The sequence below is a fragment of the Ahaetulla prasina genome, chromosome 1 (assembly GCF_028640845.1).
Source record: "Ahaetulla prasina isolate Xishuangbanna chromosome 1, ASM2864084v1, whole genome shotgun sequence".
Taxonomy (NCBI): Eukaryota; Metazoa; Chordata; class Lepidosauria; order Squamata; family Colubridae; genus Ahaetulla; species Ahaetulla prasina.
In genome coordinates, this window is record NC_080539.1 from 66,877,402 (window position 1) to 66,899,035 (window position 21,634).

General features: G+C 39.1%; 1 protein-coding gene across 3 annotated transcripts in view; it reads right to left on the reverse strand.

The window, feature by feature from the left end:
- The window catches only part of BABAM2 (BRISC and BRCA1 A complex member 2), a 158,340-nt gene that overhangs the window by 18,433 nt on the left and 118,273 nt on the right, over window positions 1-21,634 (reverse strand). For all 3 annotated transcript variants that reach the window (XM_058163149.1, XM_058162984.1, XM_058163068.1), the window contains one exon: window positions 17,255-17,408. In XM_058163149.1, coding sequence (XP_058019132.1) covers window positions 17,255-17,408 — 154 coding nt within the window. The remainder of the gene's footprint in view (window positions 1-17,254; window positions 17,409-21,634) is intronic.

Below are 21,634 nucleotides of genomic sequence, written 5' to 3' on the forward strand. Positions count from 1 at the left end.
CTAAATTCAGCACCCATTTGGAGGAATTCAATTTTGTAGAGCAAATCACAATATGATTTAGCGTTTGCCCAATGGTGATTCACTGATACTGAATCTCTTCATACATTCTTTGGTGACAATTGGTAACTTTGAAACTCTAAATAATAAATAAAGAAGGCATACATTTTCCATCTCTTCTAATAGAACAAGCTTAAATGCTTGCTGTTTTCTTGTCTCTCTATATGCAGAATGGTTTAAAGTGCTGTCTTTTTCCACAATGGTTAGTCAGATAAACAGTGAATATAAAACTTCAAACAGCAATTGTTTTAAATGTGGTTTGATAAACTGCGTCACATTTCATAACAGGATTATTGTAACATGTTATTATATACCCAAGCATCCCTGTGATCCAGAATAGAAACTTGTTTTTTAACATTAACCTAATACACAAAGTTCATGAACATTCCAAGGTCACATACAACATTTCAAATATATTTTTAAAAAGAAGCATTAAGTGAAAGTTTGAAGTTAGAAGTTAGCTCAGATTTTTTTTAAAAAAGGTCTCTTAACTTTATCTGTAAAAGTCCTATGTTCAAGAAAAAAAAATCTTATGTGTCAATTCCTGTGTTTTTCACTTAGATTTTAAACCGTAAACTGTTTTAAAAAGTTGGTACAGTTTCTGTTTCAGCACAGATACAAGAGCCAACATCCCAACCAGTCTGCTGAGATATCCTTGATCCCTTTGCTGATAAGAAGACCATGTTTTGTTTTGTTTTGGTTTTTTTTTACATTTATACCCTGCCCTTCTCCGAAGACTCAGGGCGGCTTACATTGTGTTAAGCAATAGTCTTCATCCATTTGTATATTATATACAAAGTCAACTTATTGCCCCCAACAATCTGGGTCCTCATTTTACCTACCTTATAAAGGATGGAAGGCTGAGTTAACCTTGGGCCTGGTGGGACTTGAACTTGCAATAATTGCAGGCAGCTGTTGTTAATAACAGACTGTTTAGCAGTCTGCGCCACTCAAGGACCCACTCAAGTCATTAGTTTTGTGTCTCTTTCTGTAAGTCCCTTGGTTGTTTATATTGGTCTTGGTTGTAATATTTGACAGTTTCACCAATATGTGTTGTCCACTCATTAAAAGTGACAGTGCCTTCTGGGCCAGCTGTACTGACTTTAAATGGAGTTGGTTGATAATCAGTGTAATCTCTGCACAGGGTCACAGTCTTTGCACTGAGGGCTCCACACTCCATCAGGCTGATGTCTGTAGTAATGTGACCCTGAGTAGCATTCTCCATGGCTACTTTGCTTAGCACTGTAACACACAAGTAGAATCCGAAAATTTTGGTCTGGAATGGGAGAAACTACAAAAAAGATCCAGAATGGTTATGTCTAAGGTTATGTCTAAAACTATAACCCATTATAATTTTTCTAATGTCATGAGAATTGGTTTTCTGGATACTATGCTCTTATTGCTCCCTGTATGTACTCATCGGGAAAAACGAGCTCCTCTCTTCCATGCTGTTGATGACTCCTAGATGCAGAATCTTTTCAAGGATACCAGCAAATTCTTCTTGAAGTTCACCTGGCGGTACTAAGGTTGTTCACGTAGAAGGGGAGTTAATTAATTAGAAAATTAAATGTCCAGTTAAGCACAGATGTGGTACTTTGTGTCCAGAAGTCTTCTACCAGCGTCTGTGTCACTTTGGTGTAGAGAGACAAGTCCAAAGGGGAGCATTCTGAACTAGAACCAATTCTTTCAGTATGCAAAGTAGAACAATGGATCTTGTACAGAAACTAATGAACTGGTAGTATGGCTTGGTGTGAATATAAAAGTATGCTTTGCCAAGTCCATCAAGATTAAAAAAATTATTTATTTATTTATTTATTTATTTAATCAAATTTTTATACCGCCCTATCTCCCGAAGGACTCAGGGCAGTTTACAGCCTGATAAAAACACAAGAATAAATACAACGTAAAAACAATATTTAAAAAACTTATTGAATTAGGCCAGTTTTAAAATTATAATTAAAATAATAAAAACTCCATTTAAAAGCTAAATTTAAAAATTTAAAAATTAAAATTCTAGGCCAGTCCTGCGCAGATAAATAGATGTGTCTTAAGCTCGTGGCGAAAGGTTTGAAGGTCAGGAAGTTGGCGGAGTCCTGGGGGAAGTTCATTCCAGAGGGTGGGAGCCCCCACAGAGAAGGCCCTTCCCCTGGGTGTCGCCAGCCGGCACTGCCTGGCGGACGGCACCCTAAGGAGTCCCTCTCTGTGAGAGCATACGGGTCGGTGGGAGGCAATCGGTGGCAGTAGGCGGTCCCGTAAATAACCCGGCCCTATGCCATGGAGCGCTTTAAAGATAGTAACCAACACCTTGAAGCGCACCTGAAAGACCACAGGTAGCCAGTGCAGCCTCCCATGGTGTCACATGGGAGCCACGAGCGGCTCCCTCTACCACCCGTGCAGCTGCATTCTGAACTAACTGGAGCCTCCGGATGCTCTTCAAGGGGAGCCCCATGTAGACAGCATTGCAGTAATCCAAGCGAGAGGTCACGAGCGCATGAGTGACCGTGCATAGGGCATCCCGGTCGAGGAAGGGGCACAACTGGCGAACCAGGCGAACCTGGTAAAAAGCTCTCCTGGAGACGGCCATAAAATGGTCTTCAAAAGACAGCCGTCCATCCAGGAGAATGCCCAAGTTGCGCACCCTTTCCATTGGGGCCAATGACTCGCCCCCAACAGTCAGCCGCAGCTGCAGCTGACTGTACCGGGGTGCCGGCATCCACAGCCACTCCGTCTTGGAGGGATTGAGCTTGAGCCTGTTTCTCCCCATCCAGACCCGTACGGCTTCCAAACACCGGGACAGCACTTCGATAGCTTCGTTGGGGTGGCCCGGGGTGGAAAAGTACAGCTGAGTATCATCAGGGTACAGTTGGTATCTCACCCCAAAACCACTGATGATCTCACTCAGCGATTTCATATAGATGTTGAACAGGAGAGGCGAGAGAATCGACCCCTGTGGCACCCCACAAGTGAGGCGCCTCGGGGTCGATCTCTGCCCCCCTGCCAACACCGTCTGCGACCGATCAGAGAGGTAGGAGGAGAACCACCGATAAACGGTGCCTCCCACTCCCAAACTCCCCAGCCAGTGCAGCAGGATACCATGGTCGATGGTATCGAAAGCCGCTGAGAGGTCTAATAGGACCAAGGCAGAGGAATAACCCCTATCCCTGGCCCTCCAGAGATCATCAACCAATGCGACCAAAGCCGTCTCCGTGCTGTATCCGGGGCGAAAGCCGGACTGGAACGGGTCTAGATAAGACAGTTTCATCCAGGTACCGGGGTAATTGACATGCCACCACACACTCTACAACCTTCACCACAAAGCGAAGGTTGGAGACCGGACGATAATTTCCTAAAACAGCCGGGTCCAGGGAAGGCTTCTTGAGGAGGGGTCTCACTACCGCCTCTTTCAAGGCGGCAGGGACAACCCCTTCCAGCAAAGAAGCATTTATAATCCCCCGGAGCCAGCCTCATGTCACCTCCTGTGTGGCCAGCACCAACCAGGAGGGGCACGGGTCCAGTAAACATGTGGTGGCATTCAACCTCCCCAGCAACCTGTCCATGTCCTCGGGAGCCACAGGATCAAATCCATCCCAAACAGTCTCAACAAGACGAGTCTCCGACATCTCACCTGGATCCACCCAATTTTGATCCAAACCATCCCGAAGCTGAGCGATTTTATCGTATAGATAATCACTAAACTCCTCGGCACGCCCTTGTAGCAGGTCATCCCGCACCCCCTGTTGAAGAAGGGAGCGGGTCACCCGAAACAGGGCGGCCGGGCGGTTATCTGCCGACGCAATGAGGGAGGAGACGTAAAAACGCCTCGCTTCCCTCAATGCCACTAGGTAGGTCCTACTATAAGACCTAACTAGTGTCCGATCAGCCTCCGAACGGCTGGATCTCCAGGCACTCTCTAGGCAACTTCTCCGGCGTTTCATCCCCCTCAGCTCCTCAGAGAACCAAGGAGCTGGCTGAGACCTACGCCGGGTCAGAGGCCGCAAAGGCACGACACGGTCTAGAGCCCCAGCTGCGGCCAGTTCCCAAGCTGCGACTAGTTCTTCAGCCATGCTGTGGGCAAGATCCTCAGGGAACGGCCCAAGCTCCGTCAGGAACCTCTCTGGGTCCATCAGGCGCCTGGGACGGAACCAACGTATTGGTCCCGTCTCCCTGCAGTGTTGAGTGGCGGTCCGAAAGTCCAGACGAAGGAGAGAATGATCTGACCATGACAACAGCTCAGTAACTACATCTCCCAAAACCAGATCACTGTCCAGAGATAAAAATCAAATCCAGTGTGCCTCCCCCAATGTGGGTAGGGCCATCAACTACTTGTCAGGTCCAAGGCCGTCATGGAGGCCATTAACTCCCGAGCCGACGTCAATGACATGCCGGTGGATGGCAGGTTAAAGGCATTATCTAGCATAATGCCTTCAACCGAATCCATCATATGTTGTCTGAAGTCTAATTGTCTGCAATACACAATTCAGAATGCCTTTCCAAGTTTAATTTTTTTTTTGGCATTATGAACAGAAGGGAAGATATGTCAGAGAAATATTCCTGAAAGTATTCCACTGGATCAATGTCCACCAAGTGATTTATTGCTTCCTTCATCCTGAGTTACTTCTCATTGTTTTGAACATGGGTGATGGCAGAAGCCTGCCTTTTGATTTATTTTTTTTGTGAATTCCAGAGTATATCTTTAATAATTAGCATTTATCTGTCCCTACGTGTGTGCTTCCAAGGGCTCTGGAATTTCAGCAGGCTTCTACTTTTCTGGAAGGAGAGTTACATCAGCACAAAAACAATTTTCTTTGGAATTTGCCTTCTCTTCCTTGTCTGGTGGTGTTTACAGAACTCTAGCATGTGTTTCTTATCTGCTTCTTGCTTGAAAAATATTTGACATGGTTTTTGCATTGAAATGAAAAAGACTTGTATCTCTTTCGCTAATTCCTCAGGACTGCCATGCATAGATGTCTTTTTAGCCTTATTTCCTACAAAGACGGACAGGAGATTCCATAAACAGTTTTTTTTAAAAAATTTTAGAATTGTGTTAGCTGGGGAGGTTAGTTCTTGATTGGTGGTCCATCTTCCAATGCTACAGCTGCAGACCCTATCATGCTGCTATTCCCAAAGCTATGGATCTGGCTGCTATTTGTAAGGAGTCCATATATATAAAACATCCCTGAACAAAGCTATTCTGACAAGTTGCTTTATGTCTTCTTTGGGGCATTTAATTTCTTATAAGATGAAAAATACAGCTTATTTGCTAGATAAGTTTTAACCCCAAGTTTAGCTGATTTGACCAATTTTTCCATTATTATCTCTTTTATTCATTTAATATGAAATCCAGTCAACTGATCATTTAAAAATGTGTCACAAATACCACTGACTGGTGCTAATGGTTGATACAGGTTGTTGCCATTGTCCTAGTTATCAATCAAGTATCTTCTTAAAATATATGATGTTTCAAGTAGCTCAGTTTTTTGCAGTTCTGCTGGTGTTATTACAGGAAGCTGCAATTTCTTGATGTGTTTTGTAAAATTCTTGGACATGGTACCAAGTGCCCCGATGAAAATGGGTATCTCTGTTACATGTTTCATCCATAGCCGTGTAGTTTCGATGGCCAGGTTGTGATATTTCATGATTTTTTCCAGTTCTTTTTCTTCGACTCTGGTGTCTCCTGGTACAGCGATACCAATAAATTGTACGCTTCGGCCCTCGACAACCTTGGTATCTCGCGTGTTGTGTTCCAAATGACAATCCATCTGTATTAGAAAGTCCCACAAGATCTTCACTGTCTCACTTTCAGTAACTTTTTCCACTTTGTGCTCCCATAACTTTTCGGATAGAGGTATGTTGTATTTTTTACATAGTGACCAGTGGACTAATTTAGCAACTCGATTATGTCTAGCTTTATAATCAGTTTGCACGATTTTGCTGTGCTCACATATTAAGTGTGAAACAGTTTCAACTTTGTAGTTGCAAAGTCAGCAGTTTGGATTGTCAGTGGATTTTTGTATCTTCGCTTTCATGGCATTAGTTTGTAGTGCTTGTTCTTGAGCAGTAAGTACTAAACCTTCAGTTTCTTTCTTGATGGTTCTTCTCTTAAGCCATTAAGAGCCATTAATTATTATTATCATCATCATTATCATCACCACCACCACCACCATCTTATATCACTTATCTCTCCTATTAAGCGACTCTAGGCAGCTTACAGATTTTAAAAGACAAATAGAAAAATGATTAAAATACTAATTTATGCTAATTAAATATTTAAAGCTGTGCAAAAAACTGGGCTTGAGCGATGGATGGCACGGAGCTGAGGTCTTCTTACCCTTTCAATCATCTCCAGCGGGGCCCCAAACCAACCAGCAAAACCAAATTTAAATACCCTTTCAGGAGGCCAAAAGGGTGAGAGCAGTTGTCATCTCTGGTGTTAGAACAGGGGTAGTCAACTTTTTTATACCTACCACCCACTTTTGTATCTCTGTTAGTAGTAAAATTTTCTAACCGCCCACCGGTTCCACAGTAATGCGCCGTGTATCGGCGTCTGCGCATGCCTCTTGCGCACCATGGACTGGGTTTGGGGGAGACGCCAGCTACCAGCTCTGCTTGTCTGTTACAGCTGGGTGGTGTCGGGGGAGATGCGCGAGCTATTCTGGGATGAGGCTCTTTTGTTTGTAGTCGCACTATAACGCCATTTAGTTTCACTTATGTAACGTGAACTAAATTTATGCGCTGGCGATACAAATAATATATTTTCAGAAATTTAAATTGTCACGGGGAATTTTATGAAAACCTAATGAGAATGTTTTTAAATAATGCTATGAAATTTTTTTAAAAAGTCAGTTAAATTAAAAAAAAGGAAAGTGCTTCAGTATCAGACAAAACCCCTACCGCCCACCATGAAAGCTAGGATGCCCATTAGTGGGCGGTAGGGACCAGGTTGACTATCACTGTTAGAATGTTCCACAGGGACAGGGCCAACATAGAAAAAGCTCTTCTCCTTGACCTGCCTGCTTAATTCCTTAACAGATGGGACCCATAACAGACCTCTTCCACCGGCATGGGTTGGACAGGCTAGTTCTATTAGGGTAAGACAGCTCCTGAGATACTCTGGACCCATGCCATAAAGTGCTTTAAAGGTAATAACTGACACCTTGAATTGGAGATACAGCTCTGAATATCTCCCTATTTTAAATAACTTTTCAAGTACATTAAAACTTCTGCCATTGTTGAAGGCATTATAACAATCTGGTAAGGAAATATCTTTGAAACAATGACCATTCATATACATATTTGGATTTGTAAAACATCTAAAACTTTTTTCAAAATAGACATCATTTAAGCTGATGAGTCATCTAAATACACTACGAGGAATGATACTACTAGTTATAACAATACAACAGTAACATTAAATAAGTCATAACGCATATTCAATCAGATTAGAAAACAATCAGCATATCCTACAGCATATGCAATTCCCAAATTCTTCTGTATTCACATGTATTAAAAGGAAATTATATTTTGCAAACATTGGTATGAAGTTAGATTTCTAGATATATTCTACGTAAGATATACAATTCTGTTCATCATATTAATGTATCCCATGCTAAAAGAAAATCATTTATGGATTCTTCTGTCCTTGCAAGGCTTTAAACCTGGGGATTTGTTGTTCTAAGTCATTATTTATGCTTTTTATTCTTATTAAGTTATAGTTGAGTGTTTATTTTTATTTTCTACATTGCTTCTTCTTTGCAAATGCTATTAATTGATCCTGGGAGGTTCAGTTCTTTATGAACATGGAAATCAGTCAAATCCTTAGCAAAAGCAAAGGAGTTATTGTGAATTTTAATCCGCTAGTCCAGCGGTTCTCAACCTGTGGGTAGGGACCCCGTTGGGGGTCGAATGACGATTTGCCAGGGGTCGCCTAAGACCATCGGAAATATGGGAACTTACTTGCGAGTCGAAGAATCACGCTCCAATGATTGACTCCACAAGCCAGCTGCAGGCTCTTCAAATCGCTAGCTGAATTCAGCTTCAGGCGCGATGAATTAAAAAAGAGAGAAATCTTTGCTCTGATGTCTCCCTCTCAAGCCACCTGTAATCACTCCCAATCGCTAGCCTAATTTGGCTCCAGGCGTGATAAACTTAATAGGGGAGGAGTCTCTGCTTTAATGCCTCCGTCCTCAAGGCAATCGCAAGCAGTTCAGATCACTAGCCAATATGGCTTCAGGCGCGATAAATTCAAAACAAAAATAATTTTACGGTTGGGGTCGCCACATCGTGGGGAATTGTATTAAAGGGGTCGCAACACTATAAAGGTTGAGAACCACTGCGCTAGTCATTGTCAAATTTAGGGGGCAGTGCTTATCTTTCAAGGCCATTGAGTCAGCGCTATCTGAAGATATTTCCATGGTCATGTGGCCACCTTGATATCATGGAGCACTTATTTTCCCAGTAAAGTGGTACCTATTTACCTACTCAAATTTGTATGATTTTGAACTGCTAGGTTGAAAGGAGCTGGGGTGAGGACAGGAGCTCACCCCATTGCAAGATGCTTGGGCTGCCGGCTTTCCAGCCAACAAGCCCAATGTCTTAACCACTAAGCCACCGTGCTGCCCCAAATCCTTAGGTCATTATTCAAATATTTAGATTGGTACTCAGTGAAATAGTTTGAAAATACTGCGGCATACTATGACCTACTAGAATAAATTAAGACTTACATTAGGAACCACATTTGTCAACAAAGATTTTTAACTATATTATTTTCCTGCTTAGTTCTACAGAATTAACCAAAATTAGATACAGATCAACCACATCTATCAACATTTGTTAGCAATTGGGGATTAGGGACATCCCTCTGAAAGAAAAGGTCCCTTTTTGATTGGACAGAAATATCTTTGTAAAGAATATATATAGTACTTACACTAAAATATAGTTAAAGAGAATCTATTTCCTAGCACCAGAAAAATCACCTCTTGAAAAAAATAGTGATAGAAGATTATACACTGTAATAAAAACTATTAACATGATTGTAAACCTACTTATTATTTAATAAGGATAATTCTATTTAGACTTCACTTGGAAAAAACAATGCTGACATGTGTACAATGCTATACATTTGTTATTAAAAAAACCCTCTATATTCTGTCAAACACCTCACATATAAATATCTCTCATCAAGATTTAATCATTATTTTTTCCTTGCCACAGTCAAAAATTTAATGAGAAGTGGCCAGAAGTAAGTTTCCCAAGCCTTTCTAATTTGGTTGGAATCTATATTATGCATGACAGCACTGAAGATCCCTGGCAGGCACCTGTCAAAATCAACATATTATGCCTTAAGACCTGCACTTAGCTATGCAAGACAACACTCTTCAAGCTGTAAGTTAAAAAAGCGATTCAACTAGCCAGACTCCATTGTATTGCCATCCGCTGTCATGAACATGCATTGATTACACTGCAGTAAAATTTGCACTTTTACAAGCCATTATCAGTGTTAATGTTTTATTGGTTTTCTATTTGTCCTTGTAACAGTATTGAATTAATGAACCCTCTAGAGCAGTGATGATAATTAGGTGCTAAGCAGCTGAAGAATACAATAAGTGGAAGTTTTAGATATTGGAATTTTAACCCATCCGCTACTGTAAACGGTATTTAATGAACAGATTCAGCAGGCTTCCATTTTCTTTGTTGTTCTGTCTTGTCAAGTTCTTTCTTTCTTCTTGAAGCCACAAAAGCCTCCACCTCCAGTCAACTTTGTATCACCATCTTTCTTCTAAAGCAAGGGTGTCAAACTCAAGGCTCGCAGGCTGGATCTGGTCTGTGGGGTGATTAGATCTGGCCCGCGAGGCCACCCTGGAAAGAGGGAAGGACTGGCCCGCAGTGCCTCTGCCACGTGCAGCCCTCCTGAGCTCCGTTTTTGCTGTCAGAGGATTGCATGAGGCCGTCACAGCCAAAAATGGAGCTTGGGACCCCATTTTCACTGGCAGAATGCTCAGGCCACCACAGGCGCCCCTGACACAAGTGACATCGACCTGGCCATGCCCACCCCAGCCCCCTGAGGTCAAATACAACCCTGATGCAGCCCTCAATGAAATTGAGTTTGACACCCCTGTTCTAAAGCTTCCAATTTTCAAAAAATCACTACCAAAATCCATAAAATTCCCCAAATCACAGTCCATCAAAAGTCCCACCAACAATTTTTGTGTTTCACTGGACTTTCTACTTTTGGTTTTGCCACTCTTATCTCTCTATTCTTTTATGTTCTTTCACTTTCCAGTCCTTTCTGGGCATAAAAAAACCCTAGGCACCACCTCTTGGAATCTCTGAAAGTGACTTGGAATTAACCTGCTTGGACTCTTCAAAGTGTAATGAAATGAACTTATCAAACCTTCCAAAACACCACAAGACTGGACAAGAGGCAATTGGTGGAAGCGTATTAAAGAGAGATCTGACCTAGAAGTAAGGAGAAATTGTCTGACAGTGAGAACAATTAGTCAATGGAATAGCTTATCTCCTGGAATTATGGATGCTCCATCACTGGAGCTTTTCAAACATAGACTGGACTACCATTTGACTGGGATTGTAGAACATCTCCTGTCTTGAGCAAGGGGTTGGACTAGAAGACCTCGGAAGTCCCTTCCAACCCTATAATTCTATGTTCTATGTAATCAAGTGCTAACTCGATAGTATCAGATACAATATTGCCATAGAAACACAGGCAGACAAGCTCCAGAGAAAATAGCAAGCTCTAGTGTAACAGGAAGAAAACAGCGGCTATGTTGTATGTTTAATTTACTTAACCTAGTAAATGCAGGGGGAACTTTAGTATACAGTACGCATGCAATATTGAAGTTGATACTAAATGAAAGAAAAATTAAGTGTGATCAAATGGATGAAACATCTGGAACAATGGGGCCAAATAAAGTGAACTCCAGCAAGCTGAGAGAGGAAGGCATATGGGCAGCAATGAACTATGGCCTGAAATCAAATCTTTATCCTTGCACAACATATTCTATTATTTCTAATCACAAAGAGAAAGTGTGGAAGGATGGCTGTTTCCTCTTCTGATTATTGAATGAATGCATACATACATGCATATCCAAATAACCTACTAAAATACATTAGGTGTGCCTATAAAACAGTAGGATTAAAATCTGAAGTATGATTGATACAAATATGTCAGGAGAAATAATCAATTCAAGTTTCTCCTGCTCCTTCTGAAGCTTCATGGGAACTGAAGGAACTGCATAGAACATGTCTTCAAAGAGATACACATAGTATCCAATTCTTTATGCACAAACTGGAAAACATTACTTATGACATAAAACTACGGGCAAGAAGTCTCTATTTAGATTCAATTGCCTACTTAAGAAAATGAAAGCATAAGATTTCCTACATGGAAACAAAAATCCAGTATGTGTTTTATATCTATACCATATATAGGAAATCAATTTCTTCATAATTAACTATGATTTATAGTTACTACATATCATCGTGAATTGTTTGCATCTATAATTGTTTTCAATTTTCATTGCACATTCCCCTGCCCCATGGTTTTTTTTTTCTTTTTGCAAAAGCAGCTTTTATGGTGATAAAATGGGATTAGCCTTGGACCTACCATAGATGTCTTCTCTAGGGTGGAATATTAGTGAATTTCTATATGAATCCATCCCAAATTTCTATTACCCTTCTCCTTCCCTATGCTTTCTTCTCATGTTCAATTTAGTTATTAACTCTCACAGTTCTGCTATATGATTCATTCTTGTATTTATTTGAGCCTGCATATTTTCTTTGTTCCTATTTATTAACATCATAAAATATAAAATAGGCACTATGAACTATAATTGAAAGATGTACGGTAATAAGAATATGACACCCCAGTTCACTTGTTTGCTTTTATTTGCTTCTGTGTTACATCATCCGTAGTTTTGAATAATTGCCTTATACACTGTAAGCCGCCCTGAGTCTTCGGAGAAGGGCGGGGTATAAATGTAAAAAAAAAAAAAAAAGATAGTAATTCAAATTTCAGAAATAAAATAAAAGCACAAACTGCACAAAAACTAACAGGGTTAATGTACTCAAATCTGAGATCAGAAATAATACTTTTAAACCAAAGCTCTTCAAAGTTTAATAAAAGAGAAAGCACAGACTCCACCTCCCGCAGTTTCAGTTCTTCAGGTGGAAGCAAAGAAGAGGAAGAAGAGGTCGAGGAGGAGGAAGAGAGATAACAAAATCAGCAATTTCCTTTATGACACTTTCCACCAATTTTATTGGGGTGTAATCCTAAATTTACTTTTTATGAATTAAATTTGCCCTAACAGCTAGGAGGAGGTATGATAGACTCCATTCAAGGACAAATCAATCCAACATTTAGTCCATTTGTTCTCATAATGGCCAACAATAGGTGTCGACATCTGGGCATGAAGATAACATTCCTCTTCTCATGTTTGACTATCACTAATGCCAAGAGAGCTGGGAGAGGGGGAAAAACTGAGCAAGCTGTCTTCTGTTTGAGGATAGAGGATGGCTTTGAAGGACAGAGAGAAGAACCACTACCAAGGCATCAATCAGATAAATTAGACTAGCCTTTGAAAATACGTTACAAAACTGCCTCAGACTGCCTCCTCCCTTGTCCCCTAGTTATTTCACATGAAGTTAAAAAAGCGAGGAAGGGAAATACATTGACATTTACGAGATTCTGTGACTATAGCTGTTCCAATAAAATTAGCTGTATGTCTATACTGAGTCCGTTTCTTACTCTGGTCTACCTTAGAGGGTTTCTTCATTATTTAAGAAGAGAAAGGAGGGGAGGGGATTTCTGACCTTCTCCTGCACTTACTAGATGCCTTTGGCAGACAGAAAAGAAATGGATAGGTGCCTCCTTCTAAATCTGACTGATAAAATCTTTCTCTCAGCTTGTTTACCATGCTTGTTTGTTCCTTTCCATTCAACACATGGAAAATAAGGAGGTGGGATGGATGGAAGATATTTTCCCTCCAATGTTTCTCATTTGTTCCTCTTCTCTACTCGTTCTTAGCAGACAGCAACACCACCAATGTATTTCTTCTAAAAAAACCAACCCACTTTCCATCAGTTTACTTTATCCTGGTTTTCACACAGCTATTTTTTTCTGCTGTGAAAATTTGACATGCAAGACTCAATGTGCTTTTCATAAACATGAAACTCATTTTACTAGTGCTAATTATCCTGAAACAGAAAAATTGCTATCTGAGGATATCTATGTCCCCAAAAAGTGCTTTGTTCATTACATTTCAACTTCTGGATAATACTCTATTGAAAGATTTACGTATAGAACTTAACTGAAATTTAATAAAACTGGGAAAAGAACGACATTGCTATATTCAACATAGAAACAAATTATACTAAAATAGTTACACAAAATATTTTTAAAAGCTTGTAAGGCCCTTCAGTGAATTCCTACCATTTGTCTTATCTATGACTCCCAAAGTTTTTGTGGAAGAAGAATAAAGAAGAAATATTGATGTATAGCCATCCTTTTGCTACTTTGAGTAAATTCAGATAAATATCTTAGAAAGGCAAAATAAGAAAAACGCACCCAACCAAGATAATGATATTTAAACACAAAATACAAATCCAAACAAATTAAATTAAAAATTAAATATATGTAACAGCAACTCAAGTAAACCAATCTGGCATAGGTTAACAACTTCACTGGCTCCATCTAATAGTCTAAACCAGGGGTGAAATCCAGCAGGTTCTGGAGAACCGGTAGCGGAAATTTTGAGCAATTTGGAGAACCGGTAGCAGAAATTTTGAGTAGTTCGGAGAACCAGCAAATACCACCTTTGGCTGTTCCCAGAGTGGGGAGTGAATGGAGATTTTGCAGTAACCTTCCCCTGGAGTGGGGTGGGATTGGAAATTTTGCAGTATCCTTTCCCTGCCATGCCCACCAAGCAACACCCACAGAACTGGTAGTAAAAAAAAAATGGATTTCACCACTGGTCTAAACCTGTCACCTGGAAACACATGTGAAAACTTGGCAGGATTGGGGTCATCCTCATTTTGGAAGGAATAGTGTTCGAAAGAGTAGGCACTGTGACCAAAAGAGCACATTTTCTGGGTATGGAAAGATGGCATTACATAATCAATGGGACCCTCAGCATGTCTTCCCTGCCAAGCCAAATGGGATGGACAGAACCAACCGAAGAGGGGCAGTCCTGAAAATGACATAGCCCAACGACAAAATCCTTTAACAGGAGACAACCACACCTTGGATTGTAGAATCCTTGGAGCTTTCTGCAAACAAACAACAAGCTCAGAGAGTACTAAGGACTCCACAGTTCAATCCTGAGCTACCTCTATTCTCTTCCATTGACATCTTGAATTGTATCCAGAAGCATAATGGCAGCCAGTGCAGCTGACAGAACTGAGATGTAATGTGAGTGCATTAAGGGCAGCCCCAGGTAGAGCATGTTGCAGTATATGTATTATAATCCATTTAGGAGGTGACTAAGGCATGAGTGAATGTGAGCAATGCCCATTGGTCCAGGAAAGGGATTATATATAGATTCTTGTGAAATTATTAATGATATCCTTCTATTTTTATTATCATTTTATTATCAATCCAATATTGTGTAGTAATTAATCAATTAAAGCTTCCAGCTCCAATTATATCTCTGCTATTACTCTCAGGGATAAAACTTTCCTATATTTCAGTGGTTTAACTACTAATTTATTACCTCCCAGAGTCACCATGTAGCTGCCCAGACTCACCTTGTAAGGGAGATAGGCATCACAGAAATTTAATAAATATTAAATAAATAAATTATTATTCTAAAACCACAATACTTACTTTCATGAGTCACTTGCCTTCATGTCTGAAGGTACATCATATGTTTTGCTTATTGCTTTCTCTTTTTCTCCTAACTCATTTCAAGTTAGCCACTTAAAAGACTTAAGTGCTATATTGATTTATTTATGTTGCTCAGCAATCTAAAATTTATTGGTCTTTCAACACTTTTGCAGTTTGATGATTATATGTAAGGCACCTTTACACATTTGTTCCTCCTCTGATATTTATGCCCTTGATTGCCTTATTTCATTTTCTTTTCATTTTCTTGGGTTTTTGAAGTCATTTAACAAAGCATTTGAACCCTTGATGTTAAGTGAAGCAAACGGTTGCTTAGCAATAACACTAGGAACAATAGATTGTTGAATGATGGCATAATAAGGTTAATAAGTATAGTTGCATAACTGCACCATAGGTTTGGGCACAAAAGAATAGAAGAAACCATTATTTGCTTATCTGAGCCAGTGGGATGGTTGCCGAAAACTCCAAGTCTTTCAGAAGTTCAACATTCTTGACAAATGAAGAGTGTTTTGTCTTCAATAAATCAGGATTTTATAGGTATCTTGACACCTCTACATCAACTCACAGTTAATTGTTAGAATTCTAGTTTTTTGAAACGAAGAAAAAAATTATTTCTCTTAAATGCTGGAAGGTCTATAATATTCCATTGGAAGTAGATTTCCTAAATTTGAATATATAAACTCTTCCACTCAAATATACTTACGAAGTCTATAGAAAATTTTGCTGCAGGCAAAATACCAAACTAATGAAAATTCCTGTTTGGTCCATATGTATGTATTCTTTGAATGCATATGTAGGCATTTAAAGAATACATTCTTATCAATCCAATTCCCAAAATGACTGTATTACCCAGCTGCAATACATGGCTTAGTGCACCAACTTATAAATTCCATGATGTCTGGTCTTAATATTCCTTGTGACCAGTTCCTAGTAATAATCTGTTATAGGCAGTCCTTGACTTGCAACTATAATTAGGACAGGAATCTCAGTCATTGAGCAAAGTGGTCATTAAGTGAGATGTTCATGTGATCACTTCCCTTAACTAATGAAATCCTGAAGATCCAAAGTTTGTTTCTGCAACCTTCTGTGGGATTTCCCCTGCTCTCCATATGTGGGAGAGAACTCCTGCTGTGGACTGCAGAAATGAAGCTTGGATCTTGAAGATCTGACCTCCGTTCTTCCAGCCTGACAAAGAATTTCCCCATCTGTGCACAAAGGGGAGGAAACAGCAGCTTTCCTGCTAGCTTCCTCATGGACTTTATGGGGAAACCATCAGAGAAGACTCCAAATGGTAATCACATGATTGCAGGGCACATGGCAAAGAGCTGTGAGAAGAAGCTGTCAAACATCAAGATCAGGATCAGGTGATTGTGAGAGAGTGATGGTGACTTTTTCAAGATCATAAAGCACCTTTCTGAGTGCCAAAACTTCAGCCATTAAATGACTGGATGTAAGCTGTGGACAACCTGTATTATAAATTTGCATGCCATTTCAATTTTCTTATATGGTTGTTTTTCTCTATTCAAAACCCCTATGTCACTATTTTTGTTGAACAGATTATATTCAGATACAGAGCTTTACTCTTTGTGAAAACACTCCTTATTGCATTAAGGCAATTTACATTTTGGGAACATGGCAATTTGTGAAGGAGCTTGGAGATCATTTATAATCTGTTGAACAAGAATAGTGACATAAAGGTTTTGATTCATTGTGCAAGAACTTTTGTGATTTGAAGGATAGGAAGAAATCTGGACTTAAGGCAATAGGAAGTGAAAAAAGCAGGTATGTATAGATAGAGTATGTATAGATAACAGTGTTCAGTGCGCCTTTCACGTGACCACGGAATTGTCATCAGACAGTGCTGGGTCTTCGGCTTAGAAACAGAGATGAGCACTGCTCCCTAAAGTTGGGAATGACTAGCACATATATGTGAGGGGAACCTTTACCTTATAGATAGAGTAGCATGAACTTTTTTATTATTATTTTGTCACAATAGTATATACAATCATCAACATAAACAATAATTCATCATGAGAGAAAAAGTATATATAAGTAAAAGTATAAGTAAAAGTATGCATATAATACTATAATGAAGAGAACAATAGGACAGGAACAGTAGGCACTATTGTGCTCTTATGCACGCCCCTTATAGTCCTCTTAGGAATGGGGTGAGGTCAATAGTAGACAGTTTTTGGTTGAAGATTTTGGGGTTTGGAGTAGAGACTATAGAGTCAGGTAGTGAGTTCCAAGCGTTCAAATCATGTTTAAGTAAAGAAATCTGACAAGCACTAAGCTTGTTCAAAAATGCATATATCACAACTATCCCACCCAAATATAACTTACTTTGCTCTTTTGGCCATTTCATTGCCATCCCATCGTGGACTATAGGGATAGTTTTTCTGGGCTTGAGAATATAGTTCTCCACTATTCGTAAAATGATAGACAGACTGAAAAGTCAAAGTTGGCTGATCTCGAGGAAAGTACAATGGCAAGTCAACTACAAACAAAAAAGAAAAAAAATACATTAGCGATTTGTTTTCTTTCTTGATTTCCATCATCTTATATTAACAATATGGATGCAAAACTTGTACGTTAAAATATTTTAAAATTTGACAGATGCTTAAAGGATGCTCAATTTACAGGCCGTTCAGTTTTTTTAAAAAATATTCTGTCATATTTTTGCCAGATTTGTTGCACAAAAATGAAATGGACAGATCAATTTGAATGTATCATTTTAATGGACATCTGTTTAAATTTGAAATGTTTTTGAAACACACTAAGCATCCTATATATAAATAACAAAATAAACCACAGATAAAATGTAACTAGACAATATGATTTGCTGTCTACATGTGTAAAAAAACATAGTTGGTGATAAATGAGCATTCCATTTTGGGAACTGCTGGGGTTTTTTATAGGTCTGAAGAACTGAATTTTTAGCTTTTGTACATGTCCACCAAGCATTATATATTGTCCCTTCACGTTGTTCGTATTTCCAAAATACTTCTCAAGTGCCTTAGTATATTCTAGATAATCTCCAGATTACAGTGCTATTTTCTGGAAGATAAATAAATCTAGCCCTTCCCAGTCATTGTGCCTCTATACTTCAACAATGGGCTATTCAGCTATAGTTCTTACTCATTCTCCTTGCATATTCAGTTTCTCTATGGGGCTACAAAGTTATCTTCATCCTTTTATTGCATGTGGCAGGTATTTATTATTACTTTTTGCAGGTGTTCCTGGCACAGGTGATCAAAGTTATGTTAATAAAACATTTTGAGTTAATTTAGAGTGCTGGTGCATAACATTAAATCAATATTATATTACTATGCCCACAAGACAAGGCTTAGGTTTACATAATTATCATTACTGTATTCAGTTATGATAGATAAGACTCTTTTGAAATAAGGGAGACAAACTATTTTGTTGAGATTTGAATGAATTTTCTCAAGAAATACTTGATGTGAACTGAAAACAACATACTATCAACCTAATTTTTTATTTTCTTTGTAGATTAATTTCTGAATTCACTGTTGTAATACCCACAGTTTGAATATGTTAACATGATGACAATCTATAATCATCTTCTATTCAGTGAAAAAAAAAGATATTGTAAAGCCTTAGGTAGTTCTTTTTTTTTTTACATTCAGGTAGCCCATGAGACATTTATTCCAGTGTAACACTGCAAATAATGAAATCTTAAAAAACAAAAACTTGGATCTATAGGAATTGAGGGGTTAGGTTCCAGAACCTATGATTCTCTTCTTCCTCCCACAACCACCTTTTCTCTCTTTCTTCGATTGTGGTTGTCTGTGTAATATACCTGAATTTCCCCTTTGCATAAGATGTCTGGGTCTGTCCAGTTAAGAGGCTCCATGTGACTTTCCTGCAGTAGCTGACTGATCACAGAATGAATCACCTTACTCACAGCTAGCCTGTCAGGCTAATTTGTCTACCCTAAGTTCTTCTACAATTTTGGGGGAGAGGCTTCTTGATCACATTACTGGACACTACTGCTATCCATAGACTGGTTGTGTAATGCTCAATTGCCACAAATGTTCAATGAGCAGCTAGTGTTCGGCAGCAAAATTAAGAACTGGCTGAGAGTAGTAATGCACACAGTGCTGATGTCTAGTGGCACAACTGAATAGCTCACCCATCAGAGCTGTACAGAGACCCCAATATATTTGAGAGCAATTTGATTTTTTTCCACTGTCAGCCAAACAAATCACTTGGAAGAAGGCAGCCAGCTGTTGTGACAAAGCAAAATGGAGTCCCACAACTGGCAAGTTCAACCATGACCAAGTGAAAAGACCTACAACTTACAACCACATGAAGCCCACAAGCCAATGATATTCATAGTCTAGGAGGGGTAGGAGGATCAGCAGCAAATATGGGCATGTAGACAATCTAGACCAGGGTGTCAAACTGGTGGCCTGAGCAGGCCAGATAAGTCATGCACAGGCCACACCCACCCCAGCTTCGCAAAGGGAAAAACGTGCCAATATGTCACATGAACTATTTCAAAGACAAAGGAACTGGGAAAAAATTCTTCCAGTTAACAGAACATTATAAGAATTCTATTATGGGTAAGTATGGATAGTTGAGTGGACACAACTCAGTTGTTTCTTCCCTACTATCTCCCTCCACACACCCACTCTCAAGAGTGTCTACAAGATATGATAAAAATAAGATCATGTTACCACAACTGTGTAATTAAAGTTCCACCAGGTTTTCTTTTTTCTTTTTTGGTATGTTGCATGTGCAATTAATATAAGAAACAGGAACAGTCAAGCTTTTAATGGCCATGTTGACTTTTTCAAACACCAACCTCATGAACATTCCTGAATATGCTATGACGTTTCTGCTGACTTGCCCCTGGCACTTTGCATCTCTACCACCTTTTCTGAGGACTTCGCTTCTCCTGACTTTAAACCAAGGATGACTATTTCTCTTCTTATTTCCAAATAATTTTTTTCTCTTGCCTCATTAATTAAAATGTATGCCTAGTATTTATTTCAAATATTTGCCAGAAATCTGCAATTGCTGGAATTCAGCAGGTTATAAATATGGCTATTAAATATATAAATTAATAAATAACTTATTTTTATACAAGCATCTTTCCTTTGAAAAATTCAAGATAGTTTATATATGTACATATATATACACATGTACATACATACATACTCATATACACACCATCTTTAATTTTATATATACACATGACATATATACACAAACATACATGCACATTTATTCTAACAACCTACAGTATAGGCTGTGTTACAGTACTAGATCACTGAGTGCTTAATCGCTGACTGAATTTGGATCTCTTGTAAACATCATTATTCAAATTTATCAAGCTTTATCAGGTTACATAAGCAAAAAAAAAAAAAAAGCAGGTTCCTCCCAAAATTTCAACACAAGGAGGAGCAGAGGAAAGAAATGCAAAATAGAGAGGTTTATGGAAAAAAAAAAGCAGCTTTTGTTTCATGCATACATGTTTTGGGTGTGGAGTTCAGCAAAGGTTAAAAAGAGAAATGATTATACATACATACATACGTACATACATACATATATATAAAAAGATGAGAACAGCTTCTGTATGAGAATTTGGAGTAGAAAGGTAGAAAAGACAGAGCTATTAAATAGAGAGAATGCTTCAGCAGTACAAGCAGTGGTGGGATTCAAATGATTTAACAACTGGTTCTCTGTCCTAATGATTTCTTCCAACAACCAGTTCACCAAACTGCTCAGAAAGTTAACAACCGGTTCTCCCGAAGTGGTGCGAACTGGCTGAATCCCACCACTGAGTGCAAGTCACAGTGAGACGGATGGATAGAATAGAATAGAATAGAATAGAATAGAATAGAATAGAATATTTTTATTTATAGACCGCCCTTCTCCCAAAGGGCTCAGGGCGGTGTACAGCCACGAATAAAATACAGAAAGAAAACAACAATACAAAACTAAAAACAACCCTTAAAAAACCTATTTGATATGGCTGCTTATAGATAAAATATTACCCTCTAAAATTTACAAAAAATTTAAAACCCATAAATCAATTTGATAATATAAAATTTAAGCGAGTCCAGCAAGACAAAATAAGTAGGTTTTAAGTTCGCGGCGGAAGGTCCTAAGGTCAGGTATTTGTCGGAGTCCAGGGGGAAGCTCGTTCCATAGGGTAGGAGCCTCCACAGAGAAGGCCCTCCCCCTGGGGGCCGCCAGCTGACATTGCTTGGCTGACGGCACCCTGAGGAGCCCCTCTCTGTGAGAGCGCACCGGTCGTTGGGAGATAGACGTTGGCAGTAGACATGATATGAAACAATGACAGAAAAATAAGAATGGGTTCAGGTGTAGAGATAAAAGCAAAGCATTTGTGACAGACATAAAAGGCGCTAAACAACGAGGACAACTTTTAAGAAAAACATATTTTGATTTGAATTGAATGAATAGTTTTAGGCAAAAAAAATATAGATAAACCGAGGAGATTGAGGTTTAAAAAAAATGGTTCTGATCAAACATGCTGAGACCTGCATGAAAAAGTTCTTCAATCGTTTATATAATCTTTCCATGCAGAATGCACATGAAAATGTGATTGTTAAATTTTATTAAATCATCTGCAAATTTCATTAATCTGATAGATTAAAAACACTGCTTCAGCAACTCTGTCCAAAACTGGAAATACTATTTCCTAACCCATATTGACTCATAAGTATTTCG